Source organism: Eschrichtius robustus, chromosome 2 (assembly GCF_028021215.1).
Source record: "Eschrichtius robustus isolate mEscRob2 chromosome 2, mEscRob2.pri, whole genome shotgun sequence".
Lineage (NCBI taxonomy): Eukaryota > Metazoa > Chordata > Mammalia > Artiodactyla > Eschrichtiidae > Eschrichtius > Eschrichtius robustus.
In genome coordinates, this window is record NC_090825.1 from 159,261,828 (window position 1) to 159,280,501 (window position 18,674).

At 55.0% G+C, this 18,674-nt stretch overlaps 1 protein-coding gene and 1 long non-coding RNA gene across 3 annotated transcripts in view; one reads left to right on the forward strand and one right to left on the reverse strand.

Annotated features, from left to right (window-relative positions):
- The window catches only part of LOC137758660 (uncharacterized), a 44,652-nt gene extending 39,851 nt beyond the window's left edge, over positions 1-4,801 (reverse strand). Inside the window, exon 1 of the long non-coding RNA XR_011073026.1 lies at positions 4,415-4,801. This is a non-coding gene — a long non-coding RNA (uncharacterized lncRNA). The remainder of the gene's footprint in view (positions 1-4,414) is intronic.
- A 135-nt stretch (positions 4,802-4,936) lies between these two features.
- Positions 4,937-13,482, forward strand: N4BP3 (NEDD4 binding protein 3). 2 transcript variants are annotated; one of them, XM_068534660.1, is made up of 5 exons: positions 4,937-5,052; positions 10,254-10,604; positions 11,127-11,642; positions 12,087-12,314; positions 12,439-13,482. In XM_068534660.1, exons 2-5 carry the CDS (start codon positions 10,284-10,286, stop codon positions 12,964-12,966), a joined length of 1,593 nt encoding a protein of 530 aa, XP_068390761.1. In that variant the 5' UTR covers positions 4,937-5,052; positions 10,254-10,283; the 3' UTR covers positions 12,967-13,482. The 2 variants fall into 2 exon arrangements, with proteins under 2 accessions (XP_068390761.1, XP_068390762.1); XM_068534661.1 differs by having other exon boundaries at positions 10,257-10,604.
- Positions 13,483-18,674: the final 5,192 nt, after the last annotated feature.

An 18,674-nucleotide genomic window follows, 5' to 3' on the forward strand; every position in this document is an offset into this window, starting at 1 on the left:
TGTACAGGAGAAAGAAGGTGGAAAAGCAAACACAATGAGTAGAATATTTTACAAAACTGAAAATGACACCAGTTAGGTTAAAATAAAGGAGAACAGCCAATTAACATATATAATTTCACTTTTGTGCTATATTTAAAGGATATTTTCAACGTTCAAATTTAACTTGTTTTTGAAAAATAGCTTTACTGAAATATAACTCACATACCATTTAATTAATTCATTTAAAGTGTATAATTCAGTGATTTCTAGTTGAGAAATCACCTCAATCAATTTTAGAATATTTTCATCACCAAAAAAGAAATCTCATAACTATTAGCAGTAACTCCTCATTTCTCCCAAATCCCCAGTCCTAGGAAACCATTAATTGACTTTCTGTCTCTATAGATTTGTCTATTCTAGACATTTTATATAAATGGAATCATATAATATGTGGTCTTTTGAGACCGGCCTCTTTCACTTAGCATAGTAGTTTCAAGGTTTATCCATGTTGTAATAGGTATCAGTACTTCACGCATTTTTACAGCCAAATAATATTTAGAGCTATAAATTTCCCCCTAAGTACTGCTTTAGCTGCATCCAATAAACTTTTGGCATGTTGGATTGTCATTTTCATTCATCTCAATGTATTTTCTGATTCCCTTTGTGATTCTTCTTTGACTCGTTGATTATATAGAAGTGCATTGTTTAATCTTCACATATTTGTGAATTTCCCAAATTAATTTTGTTATTGATATCTAATTTAATTCCTTTGCCAGAGAACATAATTTATATGATTTCAATCCTTTTAAACTTACTGAGGTTTGTTGTATGGCCTAGCACATGGCCTATCCTGTAGAATATTCCATGTGCACTTGAGGAGAAGGTGCATTCTGCTGCTGTTGGATGGAGTGTTAGGTCTGCTTGGGTTATAGTGTTGTTCAAGTCTTATATTTCCTTGTTGATCTTCTAACTAGTTGTTCTATCCACTATGGAAAGTGGGGTATTGAAATCTCCAACTATTGTGCAATTTTCTATTTCTTGGTTCAATTATATGCATTTTTGCTTCATGTAATTTGGGGCTATGTTATCATTTTCTCTAATTAAATCAGTATCCTCAGATTTGCTAATATATCCTTGTCTAAATTTTTATGAGGTAATTTTCAGGAAGCTTTATATTATAAGAGACACTGAGATAGCTCTTTTTGAGAATCCATCCCTGCTGTTAAACAATAGTCAAAATTAGGTTGATTTGTCTTTTTTATAATACAAATATAACAGAAGCTTAGTTTATTACTTTGCAGAATGGATATACTATTACTAATATTAATTCTAATACATTTATAAGGAAAATATTTTAACTATTTTGCAGTTTCCAAAAACCATTAGACATTATAGAAATGAAGTATATTTGTCTATGAGCAACTGATATCTTAATTATTATTATTATTTTTTAAATTATTTTATTTTATTTTTGGCTGCATTGGGTCTTCATTGCTGTGCGCGGGCTTTCTCTAGTTGCAGAGAGCAGGGGGCTACTTTTCGTTGCGGTGCATGGGCTTCTCATTGCAGTGGCTTCTCTTGTTGTGGAGCACGGGCTCAGAAGTTGCGGCGCACGGGCTTAGTTACTCCGCAGCATGTGGGATCTTCCCGGACCAGGGCTCAAACCCATGTCCCCTGCACTGGCAGGTGGATTCTTAACCACTGCGCCACCAGGGAGCCCAGCCCACCTTCTTAAAGGCCTCAGAAAGGCAGATCAGAAGCTAAGGGCCAAGGGGACAGAGGTGAGAACAACAGGCAGCCAGCGTGGAGGGAAGGAATATAGTTGAACTCCTAGGTGGCAAGAGTTTTAGCTTCCACACCCAGCTCTGCAGGAACTAGCTCTGAAATGTGTTTTGAATGAGCAAGTCATGTGTCTTCTCTAGACCCTAGTTTCTCCATCAGAGGCAGTTGAACTGAGGGCAACCAAGGGTTCACTGTCATGCTCTGTGGTTAACGCCCTAAGGTATTAAGCTTCTGAATATGCATAGGAAGACATGAGGATGCATGGCCGTGGAGGGGGAGGAGGAGGCACTTTCTGGATTAGAACTGAAGGCAGCTGGTCCCCTCAGCCTTGCACCTGGATGGTGACCATCCAGGTGACTGGGACAACCTCAAAGGGCTCCGAGAAGCCAGGCAGGAAGGAACTCTGCCAGGCCAGCTCCTCAACTTCTGGGAAGTGGTGGTGGGGTCCTCTTAGCAGTACAGAGCCCAGAGCCTGTGCAGGAGGTTGGGGACAGGTAGCCCAGTCCAGGCTGGAGGGGGCCACAGACCTGAGCTGTTTCTGTGAATGACAGCTCTGCTAGAGGGATGGAGCCAGGCTTCTCTCTACCCCTTACCCAGCCCACTGCGCTCTGCACCTTGACGCCCAGCAGCCAAGGGTCCACCAGCCTTCCACCTGCAGCTGCTGTCTCTGGTTGAAGCCAGTTTCTTGGTATTCCATTCAGCGGAGACACTCTTGCCCCTCTCCCCTCCCCACCCTGTCTTTTATATCTCTGGGCTCCAGAGTACTTTCTGATTTCCTTCCCTCCTGCTGGGATGTTCTAAGACATTGAACACGCTTCTCCTCCCACCTCCCTCTGGCAGCTTAGTGCTGGGAAAGAACATTGGGCTGGGGGTTGGGGGTGGGGGGTCAGAAGACCTTGGATAAGTCATTTATCATTGATCCCTTCCCTCTCCTCCTCACGGAATTTCTTGCCAAGACAAGTCAATTCTTCCAGACCATCTCATGAACGTCCTTCATCTCTTCCTCTCCTTACTGCCCCTGCCCTCCATGGCCCTGTTTCTGTTCCCTGACACTCCTCTAATCGGGCCTCCCTGCCTCAACCACTTCACAGGGCCTGTGTACACGCCCCAAGGTCCGGCTTGGTCCTCACACTCCCCTCTCTTAACACCTCAGAGGCTCCCACTGTCTAGTTCAAGAGGTCTTCCTGGGTCTGCTCAAATGTGCCACCTGTGCTCCATCTCTCCCACTGACCTTTCCCATGCCAGGGCTCCAGGCTCACTAGCAAGCTTGCCTTTACCCAGCCATGTGCTGCTTTCTCCAGCCGTAGGCTCTTGCTCCATCATGAGCACCCTCCTCCATGGAAACGGCTTTCATCCTTCAAGTGCCATCTCAAAAGCCACTTCCCCAGTGAGGCCTTCCCTCAGGTGCCCATAAAGGTGAAGCGCGTCCTTGCGCTGAAACTTCATCTGTAACCCTACCGGACTGGGGGCTCTCCAAGGGCTGACACCCAAAGTAGTTATTAATGAGTTTTCTTAATTAGACAAGTCCTCTGAAGTTTGGCACTTCTATTGTTAGGACATTGGTCAGCGCAGCATAGAAGACACGGGCTGCAAACTGGTGGCCTGTGGGGCAAGTCTGATTAATCGGTAATGATGTCTTTTTTTTTAATTGAGGTAAAACCCACATAACATAAAATTAAACTTTTTTTTTTGGCTGCGCCAGGTCTTAGTTGCGGCACATGGGATCTTCGTTGCAGTCTGCAGAATTTTTAGTTGCGGGCACGGGGGATCTAGTTCCCTGACCAGGGATCGAACCTGGGCCCCCTGCATTGGGAGCGGTGAGTCTTAACCAATGGACCACCAGGGAAGTCCCCAAATTAACCATTTTTAAAGTGTAGAATTCAATGGCATTTAGTGCATTCACACTGTTGTGCAACCACCACCTCTATCTGGTTCCAAAACATTTTCCTCATCCCAAAAGGAAACCCCATACCCATTAAGCAGTCACTCCTCATTCCTCCCTCCCCACAGCCTCTGGCCCTAATCTGCCTTCTGCTGGATTTACCTGCTTCATGTAAGTGAAATCATACCACATGTACTCTTTAGTGTCTGGTTTCTTTCACTTAGCAAAATTGGCAGATCATCCATGTTGTAGCATGTATTAGGACTCCATTCCTTTTTATGGTTGAATAATATTCCATCTGTGGATACACCACATTTTGTGTATCCATTCATCTGTTGGTGAACACTTGGGTTGTTTTCACCTTTGGGCTATTGTGAATAGTCCTGCTATGAACATTCGTGCACAAGTGTCTGTTTGAGTACCTGTTTTCAATTCTCTGGGGTATACCTAGGAGTGGAACTGCTGGGTCATACCTCACTATATGTTTATAACCTTTTGTGGGAAACGCGGTGTTTTGTTATTTGAATCTGAACGCCGTTAGGTGTCCATTTCTGTCTCGGTTTCCATCTTCTATTGCCCGTTTGACTCACATTATTTGCCTGGCCCCTGAAGGCATCTGAATTTGCTCCCCCTACAAGGCTTTGGCAGCAAAAAAAAAAAAAACCTTAGCGCCCAATTCAGTCGCTAACGAGCCCGAAACCTTGGGTAAATGTCTCCACACCTCTCGGACTACTGTTTTGCTCAGCCTCAAAAGGGAATAATACTGCTTACCTAAGAGGAGGCGGCGAGAATCAAGGAGGTGATGGACGGAACGCGCCTCTTCCGAAGCTGTCGGGTTCTGGAAACCGAGACGGGCGGGCGAGGCAGGAGGAGAAGAGACGGCGGCGGAGGAGCGGGACGGGCTGGGCGCCCTCTGGGAGCATCGGCCACGCTTCGGGCTGCGGACTGGCCCGGGTCCGAGCTGGCGCACACCGGGCGCCCGCGACGCAGAGCGCAACCAGCAGGGAGCTCAGGCGCCACCGCCGCGCGACATCTCGGCGGGCAGGCTTAAGCTGGAGCCGAGACCCCGGGCGGGGCTCAGGTTGGCACGCAGTGGGCGGGGGTGGCCCCTTTCCCCGCCCCCCACATCCGGGGGCCTGGGCCCGGCTGTGGGCCGGCCGCGCGCCAGTGAGTCAGGCCGGGTTTTCCCTCCGCCCCTGGGGCAGGCTAGGGAGCGCTGGCGAACGAATTGGCGTTCCTCCCTCGCCAATCCGGCTTCGGCGCCCGCCCGCCCGCGTTTTTCCGGCGCCTGCCGCCTGGCCGCTCCAGCCTGGTTCGCAGTCTCGGCTGGAGACGGCGCCCTGGAGAGAGGGTTCAAATCCGCGCAAGGGAGCTGCAGCGCGCGAGGGGTGCGGAGCGGAGCCGGCATGGTGAGTGGGGCGCGCAGCGGCCTGGGGCCGGACTCGGGGGGTGGGGCCGGCCGCCGAGGTCTAGCTAACCCGGCGACCTTGGCTAAGCCGGAGCCCTACGCCGGCCGAGGTTCACGTCTGAGAAGTGAGCGAGGGTGGCAAGGTGCGGTGTGCGCCCAGGTACCCCTTGCTTCCAGATACCGAAGCACCGAGGTGCGGGATCGGGGACCGTCCGCGAGCAGGGACGCTCTGCTGGGAGGGCGGGCGGCAGGTTACGCTGCAAACGCGCTTTTCTTGGAGCAGCTCCTGGGACCCCCTGCACCACCGCTGGGGTGGGGCAGGTGCCCTTGGCGCTGGAGTCTGACCTCGGCTTCCGCGCCCCCAGCCTATCCGCTCGGGGCAAGCCTTAGAGAGGAGCCTGGAAGAGACATCCCCTTCCGCCCCTCAGGTAGCTGGAGGACCTCCCGCAGTTCTGGGGGAGCCCTGGCCTCGGCCACAGCCTTCCCTGGGGAAATTCCATGGAGATGCCAGCCTCGTCTGCCCCTCCACCTTACCCACGAGACCCCTCTCCTGCCCTCTCCCGCCCCCTCCGGGATACCCCCTTCCTCCACTAACCCCCTACCCTGCACGAGCGGCAGCTGCCAGCCTGCTGCCAGGGGTCCCATGAATAGGGGACGCTCCCAGGTCTTGAGCACCATCCCAGTCTGGCCACAACCTTTGGCCAAAGTGAGGGCCCGCCTGGGGCCGGGCGGAAATCGGGGCCCTGACTGCGTCCAGAAAAAGGACTGGGACCTGTCATCTCCTACCCGGCAATCTCCCCGCCTCCACGAGCAGATCGGGGCTCTCCTTGCTTGCACCAGGGGCTCAGCCTGTCCCTCGGCCTCGGTGCTCCCTGCCCGGCCTAGGCAGGGAGAGAGGCCAGAGGCTATCCTGGGCCCGGTGATCGGCCTCCTCCCAGAGCCCTCCTAGGCAGGGCTTCTCTCTCTACCGGCTGGCTGTGTGTGGGTGTGTATGTGCGAGACTGAATGAATGCAGCCAGCCTGCTCCCGCCACCGCCTCTATAGAGCTAGCAGCTTCCAGGGCTCAGAGTCCAAATGCAGCCGTGCTTCCACTATTTCTTCCTGACCCACGGGCAAGCAGGGGGGGATTGCAGGCTGAGGGGACTGGGATCCAAACCAACTTGGTTGCAGGTGCCCTTGCAAGTGTGGGGAGCCGAGCAGATATAATACACAGCAGTGTGTGCCCATGGAGGGCAGCTGGTAACCCCTGGCTGGGACAGCCTGGAGCAGAAGAGAGGTCCTTGCCTGGGGAGTTGGGATGCTCGTCTTGTGGGATCTTAGGCCGCTCACCTCTTTCTGGGCCTCAGTTTCCCTAGCTGTAAGATGGGGTAAGGGTAACTACTGTCTTTCCCGCCTCCATGAGGCTGTCGTGGAGATGAGATGATGAAACAAAAGGGCTGATAAAAACTGTAGAGTGCTGTGCAACTGTAAGTGACCATATAGTGATACTAAGAATCACTCCTGCAGCATTTAGATGCTGGACTCTGCCTTTTCACAGGTCGAAGTGGGACTAGGGAATGCCAGCCTCTCCCATTCCCTCCTTGGGCCCCTCTTACTGACTGCCCCCTCTTTTGGAGCTGGGACATTCCAGTCCCATTCCTCAGGGGCAGCTGCAGTCATGCCCCTCAGCAAAGCTGATCCCACAGCAGGTGGTGGGACCCTCCCCTGGGGCCAGGGCTCAAGAGGGGCTAAAGGCATCCAAGGCCAGACTGGGAGCTTCCTACCCGAGTACTCTGGGTACACCCCGGAGGAGATGCACAGTGGGGTCAGGGCAGGCTTCTAAACGTGGGGAGCCTGTGTACTTTTTCCAATGCAGCTGAACATGACCTTAGGCACATTATTTTACCTTCTGGGCCTCAGTTTTCTCTTCTGAAGTGGGGGATGACACTATTCCCTTCCCATGTGTGTTGTGAGCATGTGATAGGCCCAGCATCAGGCTGACTCAACAAGGCACCCACTAAGGGACACTGGGATGCCTCCCTGAGTGTCCTCTCTTTTTCTGCTTCATGGCCAGGGTGGTCCCCCAGCCCTGTTCTCCTGTCTCCACCAAGGGTTGGTCCAAAGGAGATGCTCCCAGTGTCCAGGCTCTCCGTGTTTCTGACTAATCTTGGAGCTGGTGGAGGGGGAGGTGGAAGCAGGAATAAAGGGGCCCTGTTGGGGCCAACCAGGACCTGTGCAGAATAGGACCTATGTGGCCCAGCCGAAACCTTGCTGGCAGGGCAGTGGGGTGGTGGTGGTGAGGTTCAGCTCTGTGCAGAGCTCTGGGCCCCAGGCACGTAATGAGTTCTGGGCGGGGAAGCCCAGGCACTTGGAGGAGGAGGCCCTGTTTTTCGCTCTGGCGGTCCCAGTGGGGCTGCAAGGCACTTGCTGTCTCTCCCTCCCTCCTCCCCCGCCACATCCTCTCCTGCACAGCTGCCCTGGCCTGAGTGGACCAGTCCCTGGGCTTCCAAGCAGTGGGAAGGAATGTGTGTATTGGGAGTGTGGGGGAGGCAGGGGAGGTGGATGGTCTCCTTTAGGAAAAAGGACTGTCCCCAGACTGAAACCTGGGCAGGGTGGAGCCTCCCAAAAGCCAGGGGCCTTAGCCCCACTGGGGGAGCTAATAATATAGCCAGAGAAGTTATCTAGGAGGGGTGGAGGGTGGAGGGGAGAGGGTGGGGGCCTTTGGGAAAGACAAAGGGAAGGGCTGTTTTTGCCCCTCCATCTAGCTCCATAGTTATTTCAAATTGCTCAACTCACTTGTGGAGAAAAGCCGGTCCCGTGTGTGCGCACACGCACACACACACACACATACACAGTCCCCTACATCTAGCAGCCTTGGGGCTAGGGAAGACAGTATGTATTCGTGTGTTATGTGTGTGTCTGGAAGGTGATCAGTGCTGTGTGGATGACCTTGCGCGTGACTGTGTCTGCTGTTGGATCCTCTCTGTGTCCTCTAACGGAGGAACTTCTGTGCCGCTGGTGGCACTGACTGGACTGCCGTATGTGTGTTGTGTATGTGCTGTTTTGGCCCATGGCTGCCTCTTCCCTGGACCTGAGACCCTTCGTGGGGATTATGGAGTGTCAGTTATTGCTCCCTGAGATAGGAAATGAGGCTCTGGCCAGGGGAACGTGAGGCACTGTGTGTTTGGGATAAAGTGGGCATATTTGGCACCACTGCCACCATCCCAGCCCCCATGCTGTCACCAGGCTTGCAGTTCACAAGCCCTTTCACCTCCCCATCTCTGTGACTGTCACAGCAACCCTATAAGGATGGCAGGGCAGGTAGAGTCTTTCCCACTTTGGGGAAAGGTGGGGAAACTGAGGCATGGCGAAGGGAGGTGCCCCGTGGAGAGATGGTGTGAGAGTGGGCTGGAGACCAGATTCTCTGCTGTCTACCTCCCCAAGAAGCAGTGACAGGAGTTCAGTGGGCTCTCCGACACAGCGGTGTCTGTTGCTGGGTGGGCTTGTCATGGTGAGGGGGTGTCAGATTGGGGGGCAAGATGCTTCAAGTCCAACTCTTGGGCCGTGGGTGCATCCTGGGTCCCCACTAGACATTTGGCAGTCGTGGTACTAGAATCACAGACATGCTCACTCTGACCAGCTCTGTGACCTTTGGCAAGCCACTTCACCTTTCGGAGCCCCCAGTGCCCTTATCTAAAAAACCAGATAGTTAACCATGTGCCAGGACTCCGTGAGACCCCTACGCAGGGCCATGTCACTGTAGGTGCCCAGCACGTGTCATTCCTTATCTGGATGACTCCCTTAACCCTGTGTAGCTTGTGACACCCCCAGAGGGGTTGAGCTGTCTGGGGGCTGGTAGGGGATGGTTGGGAAGGTTGCTTTTGCCCGGCGTGAGATTGAGGGCCACAGGGTGTGAGGGCAGGGCCGTGCCCTTCCACCCCCCTCCCTCCTTCCCACTCCCTGTGAGCTTTGTGTTCTACAAACACAAAACCTGGAAATGGTTGAGGAAGATGGAACCTCCTAACCATTGTTTGGAGCGGGAGTCAGTGTCCCGGAAGCATGTTGGGTTGCGGGGCAGGGGTGCGGGGGTGGATGGGCAGCTGCACTGTGCCTGCTGGTGTCTGTCCGTGAATGGGAACAGCCGGCTGGGAGGCAGAGAAGGTGGCATTCGTTCATTTGGCAAGTCCTTTCTGAGCACCTACTGTGTGCCAGGTGCTGGGCTGGACACAGGGGATCCAGCCGGGCACTAGGGACAGGCGCTGCCCTCCACAGTGTGGTCCCAGCACAGGTGGGAGACCTGGTCGCTCGGGAACTTGCTGGCGGCGTTCACGTGTCTACCAGCTAAGCTCAGCTTCAGCCAGCCTGTGTTGATCCTGGCTGTAGGCCAGGCCCTGGACTGGGTGTTTTGTCCTCTAATCTTAGCCAGTCCTCCTAGCATCCCTGAGTGATAAGAGTTGTCATGGCCATTGTCCAGATGAGGAAGCCAGGGCCCACACACTGATTGGTTCCACACATTGGGTCAGGATTTGGGCCCCGCTGCCTGGTGGTGGGCTTTGGAGGAGCAGCATATACAGGGGCTGGCAGGGGCTCTGGCTGCCCCTTCCCCCTGCCTCGCACCACTGCCCCAACATGGACACCTGTTCCGGAACTTGTGGCCATTGTTCCCACCATCCTTCTTCCCCTCGGGCCCTTCCTGTTTGTATCCCTCCTGCGGTAGCCCCCAACCCCACCCGTGCCAGGTGCTTCCCTTGGGAAAACTCTGACCCTCTACAGGAAGAGGGGTTGAATGGGGTTTTCCCCCTCCCAAGGGAAGAAGGAATGGAAATTCTGAGGCCACCGGCCCTGGTTCCCTGGTGCCCTCTGCCCACCCACCACATTGGGTGCCTGGCAGGAGAATGAACAAAGTTAGAGTCAGACAGCGATGGAGTCCTCAGCTGGCCCAGTCCTGGGAGGGGCCCCTATCCTGCTGCTTCAGGTCCTGGTCCCCCGTGACCTCAGTCACACACTGGCCCCTAGTTGGAGCTGGAGCACTAGACAGGTGGCCTTGGGACCTTTACTCCTTTCTCTAGGAATCCTGTCCTGGATTCTCTCTAGAACCCACATCTGCCACTCCTGGGTGGGCCAGGTGGGGAGCTGACACAGAGAGCAAGCACTGGTTTTAGGGCATCAGGGGAGTTGGGCAGAAAGCACCTACCTGCTCTGATGGAGCCTCCCGACCCCCAGAAGCAGCCGCCTCTGCCCTGGTGAAACTTCATGGCCACAGCCCCAGGCGCTGCTGGCATTGCCATGGGCAACGTGGGCAGCCTGTTGGAACGGCAGGACTTTTCCCCTGAAGAGCTACGGGCAGCACTCGCAGGGTCTCGGGGCTCCCGCCAGCCTGATGGGCTCTTCCGGAAAGGCGTGGGCCAGCGCGAGCTCTTCAGCTACCTGCACCTCCCCAAGAAGGACAGCAAGACCACCAAGAAGGCCCCTCGGAACGAGCCTGCCGACTATGCCACCCTCTACTACCAGGAACATCCTCGGGCTGGTGACTTCAGCAAGACTTCGCTGCCTGAGCGGGGTCGTTTTGACAAGGTGTGCCTCTGCTGTGCCCCTCCCTACTGTGGTAGTGTGGGGATGGGGGCTTCCTTGGAGACCCTGATGCTGGGATGGGATGTGAAAGCCTTTTTTTTTTTTTTTTTTTAATAACATGCGGAAATTTTTTTTTTAATATTTAATTTATTTATTTGGTTGTGCTGGGTCTTAGTCGCGGCAAGCAGGCTCCTTAGTTGCGGCACATGGGCTCCTTAGTTATGGCAGGTGGCCTCCTTAGTTGCAGCATGTGAACTCTTAGTTGCAGCATGCATGTGGGACCTAGTTCCCTGACCAGGGATTGAACTGGGGCCCCTTGCATCGGAGCGCGGAGTCTAACCACCGCGCCACCAGGGAAGTCCCGTGAAAGTGTTGCTATGGGCTGGCTTGAGACTTGGTCACTGCCTCCTGGCGACATGTCCCCCATGTTCTCAAAGAGGATTCCTAGAGGCTGCGGGAGGGAGCATCGGAGGGAGAGCAGAGCAGTCAGCCCAGGGTCTCATTCCTGCCCTCTCTTCCTGGCAGTGCCACATTCGCCCATCAGTATTCAAGCCGGCAGTGGGCACCGGGAAAGGCTTTCTGTCCATGCAGAGCCTGGCGGCCCACAAGGGTCAGAAGCTGTGGCGCAGCAATGGCAGCCTGCACACGCTGGCCTGCCACCCGCCCCTGAGCCCGGGGCCCCGGGCCAGCCAGGCCCAGGCCCGTGCCCAGCTGCTGCAAGCCCTCAGCCTGGATGAGGGTGGCCCCGAGCCCGAGCCAAGTCTATCCGACTCCTCCAGCGGAGGCAGCTTTGGCCGCGGTCCCAGCACCGGCCCCGGCCCCTTCTGCTCCTCCCTGGGCCACATTAACCACCTCGGGGGCTCCCTGGACCGGGCCTCACGGGGTCCCAAGGAGGCTGTGCTGAGCTGCCTGCCCGAACCACCCCCCCCCTACGAGTTCTCCTGCCCCACTGCCGAGGACACGGTGGCCGTGCTGCCCGACTCCTGTGAGGAGCTCAAGAGGGGCCTCAGTGATGAGGACGGCACCAACCCCTTCACACAGGTGAGAGCAGCCCCTGCCTTGCTGTGCTGGTCTGTCCCTTGGCATTAGGGTACAGGGCAGACAGAGGGTCACCAGCCAGCTCTCCCACATGGCTCTGGGCACAAGAGAATAAGGAAGAGAGAGGTGATTTGGCTCCTCTCCCCAAGCCCCACGTGGTGGGGATGTCATGGCATTGGTGGTCCTTGCTGGGAGTTGGGTAGGAGGGAGACTCCCTGGGAGGGCCATGTGTTGAGGACACTTCACCTCTGGAGGACATCCTGGGTTAGGGCACATGTGTGGCCAGAGCATTGGACCCTGGACCCTGTGGTGTTGAGGCACAGGACGTTAGAAGCAGCTGGAGTGTTGGATCTGTGGGCCAGCCATGGGAGTGCAGGCAGTCGGTGTCCGGGGGGCAGGGCCGTGTGTGGATATCAGGGCATGGCAGGTGCCTCTTCCCCTTGGCAGGTGCTGGAGGAGCGCCAGCGGCTGTGGCTGTCTGAGCTGAAGCGCCTATACGTGGAGCAGTTGCACGAGGTGACCCAGAAGGCCGAGCGTAGTGAGCGCAACCTCCAGCTACAGCTGTTCATGGCCCAGCAGGAGCAGAGGCGCCTACGCAAGGAGCTGCGGGCACAGCAGGGCCTGGGCCCAGAGGCCGATCCCAGTGCCCGACCAGAGGAAGAAGCCCGATGGGAGGTGAGAGACTAGGCATTCAGAAACTCCTGCCTTCATTACTGTCGTCCCATCCTCTGCCTGCCTTCCAACTGGTCCCCCCTTACCCTGCTTTGCTTGGCTCTTGCCCATCCCTGTCCCCCTTCAGGTGTGCCAGAAGACAGCAGAGATTAGCCTCCTGAAGCAGCAGCTGCGGGAGGCCCAGGCTGAGCTGGCACAGAAGCTTGCTGAGATCTTCAGCCTGAAGACGCAACTTAGGGGCAGCCGGGTGCAAGCCCAGGCCCAGGACGCAGAGCTGGCCCAGCTGCGAGAGGCTGTGCGGAGCCTGCAGGAGCAGGCCCCTCGGGAGGAGGCCCCAGGCAGCTGTGAGACAGATGACTGCAAGAGCAGGGGGCTGCTGGGGGAGGCAGGAGGCAGTGAGGCCGGAGATGGTGCCGAGCAGCTGCGGGCTGAGCTGCTGAAGGAGCGGCTCCGGGGCCAGGAGCAGGCACTGCGCTTTGAGCAGGAGCGGCGGATATGGCAGGAGGAGAAGGAGCGGGTGCTGCGCTACCAGCGGGAGATCCAGGGGGGCTACATGGACATGTACCGCCGCAACCAGGCTCTGGAACAGGAGCTGCAGGCACTGCGTGAGCCCCTCGCGCCCTGGAGCCCTCGGCTTGAGTCCTCCAAGATCTGAGGCCAGCGGAGTGAGCTGACAGCAGAAGCACTGTCAGAAGATGGCTTGGACAAGCCCACTCTGAGACGGCCAGCTCCTTCCTTACATTGGTCTGGGGCAGAATCTGCTGAGACCAGCCAAAGATGGAGAGGCTCGCTGACAGAAGGGATCCAGTGGGGCTGTGGGCTGGATGGGGTGCCAGCAGCAGGAGCCAGGGCAAGGCTCTACTGGCTGAGGAATACCCAGGCAGAGCCCAGCCCTGCTCTCTGAAGTAGGTGTGGCCCAGGAAAGGAGGTTTGGGAATGAAGAGCCCTGTGATGCAAAAGGGCCAGTGTGAGGGAGGGAGGCTGGGGTGGGAACACTGGCCTCCCCAGAATAAAATCACATTTTCTACAAGGAGGCACCAGGTGATGATGTTGGGCCTGTCCCTGACCTGAGTCCAGAGGATCGTGGATGGTCAGGGTTAGGGCTGTTGTACCGGGCTGTAGCTCCACCATGTTCATGGTCAGTGGGGAGGGTATGCCTTGTGCCTCTGTGTGCAGCTGCTGGACATGCACGGTGGGGAGTGGAGGAATCCTTGCCCTGGAACCACAGAGTTCCTTAGCTGCCATGTGGGATGAGATTCCTTTCTTTAGCATCAGTGGGACTTTTCAGAAGGCAAGTCAGCCAAGGTATTGCTATAACGTGAAACGACGTCCTCTTTTTGGAAAGTCTGGGCCCCAGGTTCCCAGGCCCAGCTGGATGTGGGGCCGGCCTAAGACAGCTTCTGCTGGAGAACCTTAAGCCTCCAGGAGGGGCCCTGCTCCTCCCAGAACATACCTCCCACCTTTTTCTCTGGCTTGTGCACCCCTCCCTCCTTTGGGATGAGGGCCCTGGGAAGGTACAGGAGATGAGGCAGAGAAAGCTTGGTAAAGGGCCAGAACCACAGCAGGGAATGTGGACATTTCCCTGTAGGCATGGGGGGCCATGGGGTATTCTTGAGCAGGAGTGAGATATAATCTGATTTGTATTCTGCCAAGTTCTTTCCTGGGAGGAAGCACCCCCATCCCTGGCCCTGCGTTAGGCTCCCTGACCCTTGCTCTTAGCCAGGGCTGGTCTTTGGCCCCTAAAACCCACTCCCATCCTTGCCCTCTCAGACATCTGGCTTCCCCTCTGGCCCCTTGCTCCCTCCTGGGTGGGTGATCTGGAGCACAGAACCAGCCTGGCTGTGCAAGAGGCATCTCCCTAGCCCTTGCTCTGAAGTCTGGTGTCCTTACAGATGCATCCGTGTAACTGCTGCCATGCATGGAGTGCTTCCTGCCTGCCTGGTGCTGCGTTAGGCTGTCAGGGCATGGGGGGTCAGGGTTGAACTAGATGTGCTTCCTGCCACAAGGGAGCCAGGACACAGACGTCTCCCTCCCAGGCCCTGTCATGGTGGGGTAGTGGCCACCTCTGGTAATCTCTGCAGAGACCCCCAGTTTGTTCCCTATGGCTGTGATCAGCTCCTTCCCTGGCCACGCCTGGCGGCCCCCTCAGGCCCCAGCAGGTGGGTCCTGGTGGTGGAGTGGAGTCACTGTGCAGGGGTTTGGATGCAGCTGTGGAGTGTGAGCCAGTGTGCCCCACCTTTTTAGGGCAGAGAGCAGGGTGTGTGTTGTCTGCTGTCGGGGTGGTGTGTTTATGTCTGTGTGAGTGTCAGGTGTGTATAGTAGAGATGTGCTGTGGGTGGTGGGTGTGTCTAAGGGGGTGTGTTTGGGGTTCCTGGGGCTGGAGGCCTGGAGGGCTGCTTCCTGGTCCCTCCCTCTGTTGCATTCTTTCCCACCAGTCTCAGCCCCTTTTAGCACTGGCCAGGCTTGGCTGGAGCCTGTGGCCAGGGCAGACCCCTGGGCCTAGCTGAGACCCATCTGGGCTCACCCCTGAGCCCAGGTCCTCTGCCTGGGGAGGGAAAGCAGGGACACTTGGGTTAGGCTGGCCTGTCCATGACAGGCCTTCATACCCATTTCACACACCCCTTCTAATCGAGGTTTCCGGGTCAATGGTTCCTCCAAAGGGCCCTCCAGAGCTCAGTGCTAGCCTGAAGCCTGGGTCACCCCCAGGGCCTGGAGCTGGTCAGGCTGGGTGCCCACGTGCCCCGCAGTGGCTGGGGTCCACCTTTTGGTGTCCCAGCTCTGCAGAACAGCTCCCCACCCAGCAATTAGGGAGCTGGGCTGGCCAGTATAGCCAGCGGGGAGTGGGCGGGCGGTACCAAAACTTGGCAACTGTGCCAGAAACCAAGGCCAGGCTCAGATGTACGGGGAGGGCACGAGAGAGCCGAAGCTGGGGTGGCTCAGAGGGAACCAGATCCCTGTGAGCTCATCCCTGCTGGGAAAACCAGTTCCCTGTCCCCAAGCCGGCTGGGCGGCTCTGGGGCCAGCCGATCACAGGTGCCACTGTAGTGGCTACTGCTTGGGGCAGCCCCTCTGTCCTGCCCCTGGTGGACCCCTCAGCTCCCCAGCTGTCCTCAGACCCCCTCCCCCAGCAGACTAGGCCCAAGAGCTAATTCTCTCCAGACTGAGACTAGCTCCCTACACTGGGCTCCCTGCCCTCGGTCCCTTTGTTCTCAGCTCAGACAGCTTCACACCCTCCAGTGGCTCCCTGGGCCCCTTAACCTGTCACTTGAGGCCTCTGACAGTCTCCCTCCAGGGTCACTGATAGTGGTGCCCCTCCTGATGCCAGCAGCCCTCTGGGCCCTCATTCTCCAGATGCCCCTTCACGGTGCTCAGATCTTGCCTCCTTAGGAAAGCCTTCCCTGCACTGACACCCTGCCTAGGCAATTCCTCACTCCCTATGCCCGCAGCCCCTCCGTCTCTCCACCAGCTTTTTCTGTGCTGTTGGAATTGTCAGTTTGCCTCTGTTTCCACTGGGCTGTGGGCATGGTTGGGGCAGGGCCGGCTCTTCTGTTTTCATCCCCAGAGCCTGTCTGGTTCCAGCCCAGCAGGCACTGGGGGGCTTTGGAGTCAAGAGAGACCACACCCCTCCCCTGACTAGCATATGGATTCAAGCTGGTGGGGCGGGGGAAAGATGGCAAAGGCTCCAGCTGCGAGCATTCATTCACCTTTCGTGCCACCTGGTCTGAACCAGGTCTGTGCCAAGCACTGCCATTCACTGCACAGTGATGTACTGAGTGCCTCCCTTGGGGAGGAAGCCAAGGTGGTCAAAGCCTCTGCCCCCGTGGCCCTTCCTGGAGGGTGGGGGAGAGAGACAACACACACACAAGTCACAGTAGTGACTGGGCCAGAAGAGTGCAAACATACAGAGGTGGGGACAACAGAGGCACCTCCACAGTGGTGAGCAAGTCAGCAGATCACGGAGAAGGCAGAGGGAGCCCGTCTGGGGGATTGAGAGTAAATTTCTTTGAGACTTGGGGAGCTGCAGGTATTAGGGAAACTTTTTCCAAAGAGCATGCAGGTGACAATTCAGATTGCATAACCCACCACCCTAGTAGGTGGGGCCTTTAGCCCTCTGTATTGGATTCAGGAAAGAAAAAGAATGTGCTGTTTCTTGAAACAAAAACAAAAGCGAAATAGGTCATGAGAGGTGAAGTTTGAGTGCCATGGGAGTTCAGAGGAGAGCTGGCTCACTTATCACTCCAGGTCATAGGGGGGCGGGGGGATGGATGTTGACCAAACTTTGGTCGGCCACTTCCGAGCTTTCTTTTTGAGTGTGCCTTCCTGTGTCCTTCCTTGTGCAGTCCAGTTCTAGCGAGAATCCTGCTAAGTTAGGTTAGACAGAGTTCTCCCATCCTCCATATCTGATCACCTTCCATATCTAATCTGGTTCCTCAGCCTCCACCATCTCCCAGGTTATGTCTGGTCACTCTGGCCTGCCTTCATTGAGAATCCTCTGAGGTTGTTTAGCCAGTTCCCCCTGCACCTTGAGGTTTCCTCTTAGTAATTTTCCATCTGCTGACCTCCACCCTGCTCCTTGGCTATGAATTCAATGTTTCCTGGTTACATTTGGAGTTGAGGCCACTCTCTGGCCCCTACCACAAAACCCCATTCCAGTAGCCCCCCTTGAATAAAGTCTTCCTTACCATTCTTTAACACGTGTCATGAGTAATTTTTTTCTTTAAAGGGGTAATCTTCTCAGAGGAGGGGAAGTTGGGGGTATTTCCTCTGGAGTAGGGTGAGATGAGGGCATTCCAGGATAGGCCTGGATTTGGCCACAGGGAAGCGTGGGGCATGTCTATGGGAGGGTCTTGTCTGGAAAGGGGTGAAAGGAGGCAAGCTGGACAGCCTGGCAAGCTGGCACAGAAGGACTTCACCTCCTGTGACTGTGGGTGGGTCCCTCAGGCAGCCAAGGAGAAGGGCCAGAACCAGGACCAGCTTTGTGTGTGTGTGACCTGTGTAGTCACCAAGGGCCCCACACTCAGAAGGGCCTTAGACTTGGTGCAATGCTCTGCTGTCATCATCCGGAAGTTAATGATGTTTGAACAAGGGGCTCGCATTTTCATTTTGCTCTGGGGCCTGCAAATGACGTAGCTGCTCCTGGCCTGAACCAAAGCTTTGCAAGGAGTGGCAGGGGTAGGGAGAAACAGGAGACTGGCTGGGAGCCACCTGGAGGGTGGAAGGAAGAGCAGGGCCTGAGTGGGCAACTTGAACCGATGTTGAGCCCTGATGCTCCCAGGTTCTGCAGAAGGCAGGTGGTGGCTGCACTACCTGCCGTTGCCCCCCATCCCCCCAGCTATCAGGGGAGGTTCATCTTTTCCTAGCCTGGCCTTCCTGGACACACTCTGGGAGGCAAGGAAGGCTGTTTTTCAGGAGAGCACTCCAGGGCTTGTCCTCTCTATCAAGAACCTGTCTTTCTTTCCTTCCTTCCTTCCTTCCTTCTTTGTTATCTAGTATGCTCTTTGTGTACTGGCCTCCCTGCCCCCTGCCATTTTTAAGGTATAATTTACATACAGGAAAATTCACTGCTTTGATAGTACAGAGAATTGTACAACCAGCCCTACAGAATAGCCAGGATACAGGATAGTTCCATCATCCCCCCCAAATCCCCGTGTACCTCTGTAGTCAGCCATTCTACCCCAACCTCAGGCAACCAGTGATCTGCTTTCTCAATAACCTTGTGTTTGTTTTTCTTTTTTGCCCTTTTTGTGAGCAGTGTTTAATCCCACCACATATTAGAACATATTACAAAGTAGTGAGTAAAACAATATGACATTCGTATAAAAATAAAATTATACCTCAGTGGGAAGAATGAAGAGCAAGAAATAGATTTCATTTTGTAGAAAAATCTTAATATTATGGTAACGGGCTTCCAAATGAGAGGGTAAGGAAGATTATTTTTTAAGCAGTTCTGGGATAACTGGACAAAAATATGGGAAAAAATAAGTCATACTTTGCACCACCCCCTGCAAAATAAAACGGACATGCATTGGGAATTAAATTTTAAAAATCAAATCCTAGGAAACTAGCAAAAGGTAAAAAGACTGTACTGAGTTAGTGGAGAACAGCTAAGTTTTTCTGCTTTGAAGCAGCCACCCTCCAACAAAACAAAACAAAACAAAACCACACAATCCCAACAAGGAAAGATTGACAAAATCAGCCATGTAAGAAAACATGGTGCAACCTGAAAAGTAACAAAACCATGATGTAAGAAGAGCCACATACTGGGGAAAACAATGACAGACAGAGGTGAAGGAGCCTGACGTATGAGCTGGGCATTCTAAGTTCTGGCAGAAGCTAGGCTTTGCTCACACCCAGTATAGGTGA

Coding starts and splice junctions, on each gene's coding strand:
- N4BP3 (XM_068534660.1), top strand. CDS start 10,284: ATGGCCACAGCCCCAGGCGCTGCTGGCATTGCCATGGGCAACGTGGGC. Junction 10,605..11,126: donor AGCGGGGTCGTTTTGACAAG/GTGTGCCTCTGC, acceptor TCTTCCTGGCAG/TGCCACATTCGCCCATCAGT. Junction 12,315..12,438: donor AGGAAGAAGCCCGATGGGAG/GTGAGAGACTAG, acceptor GTCCCCCTTCAG/GTGTGCCAGAAGACAGCAGA.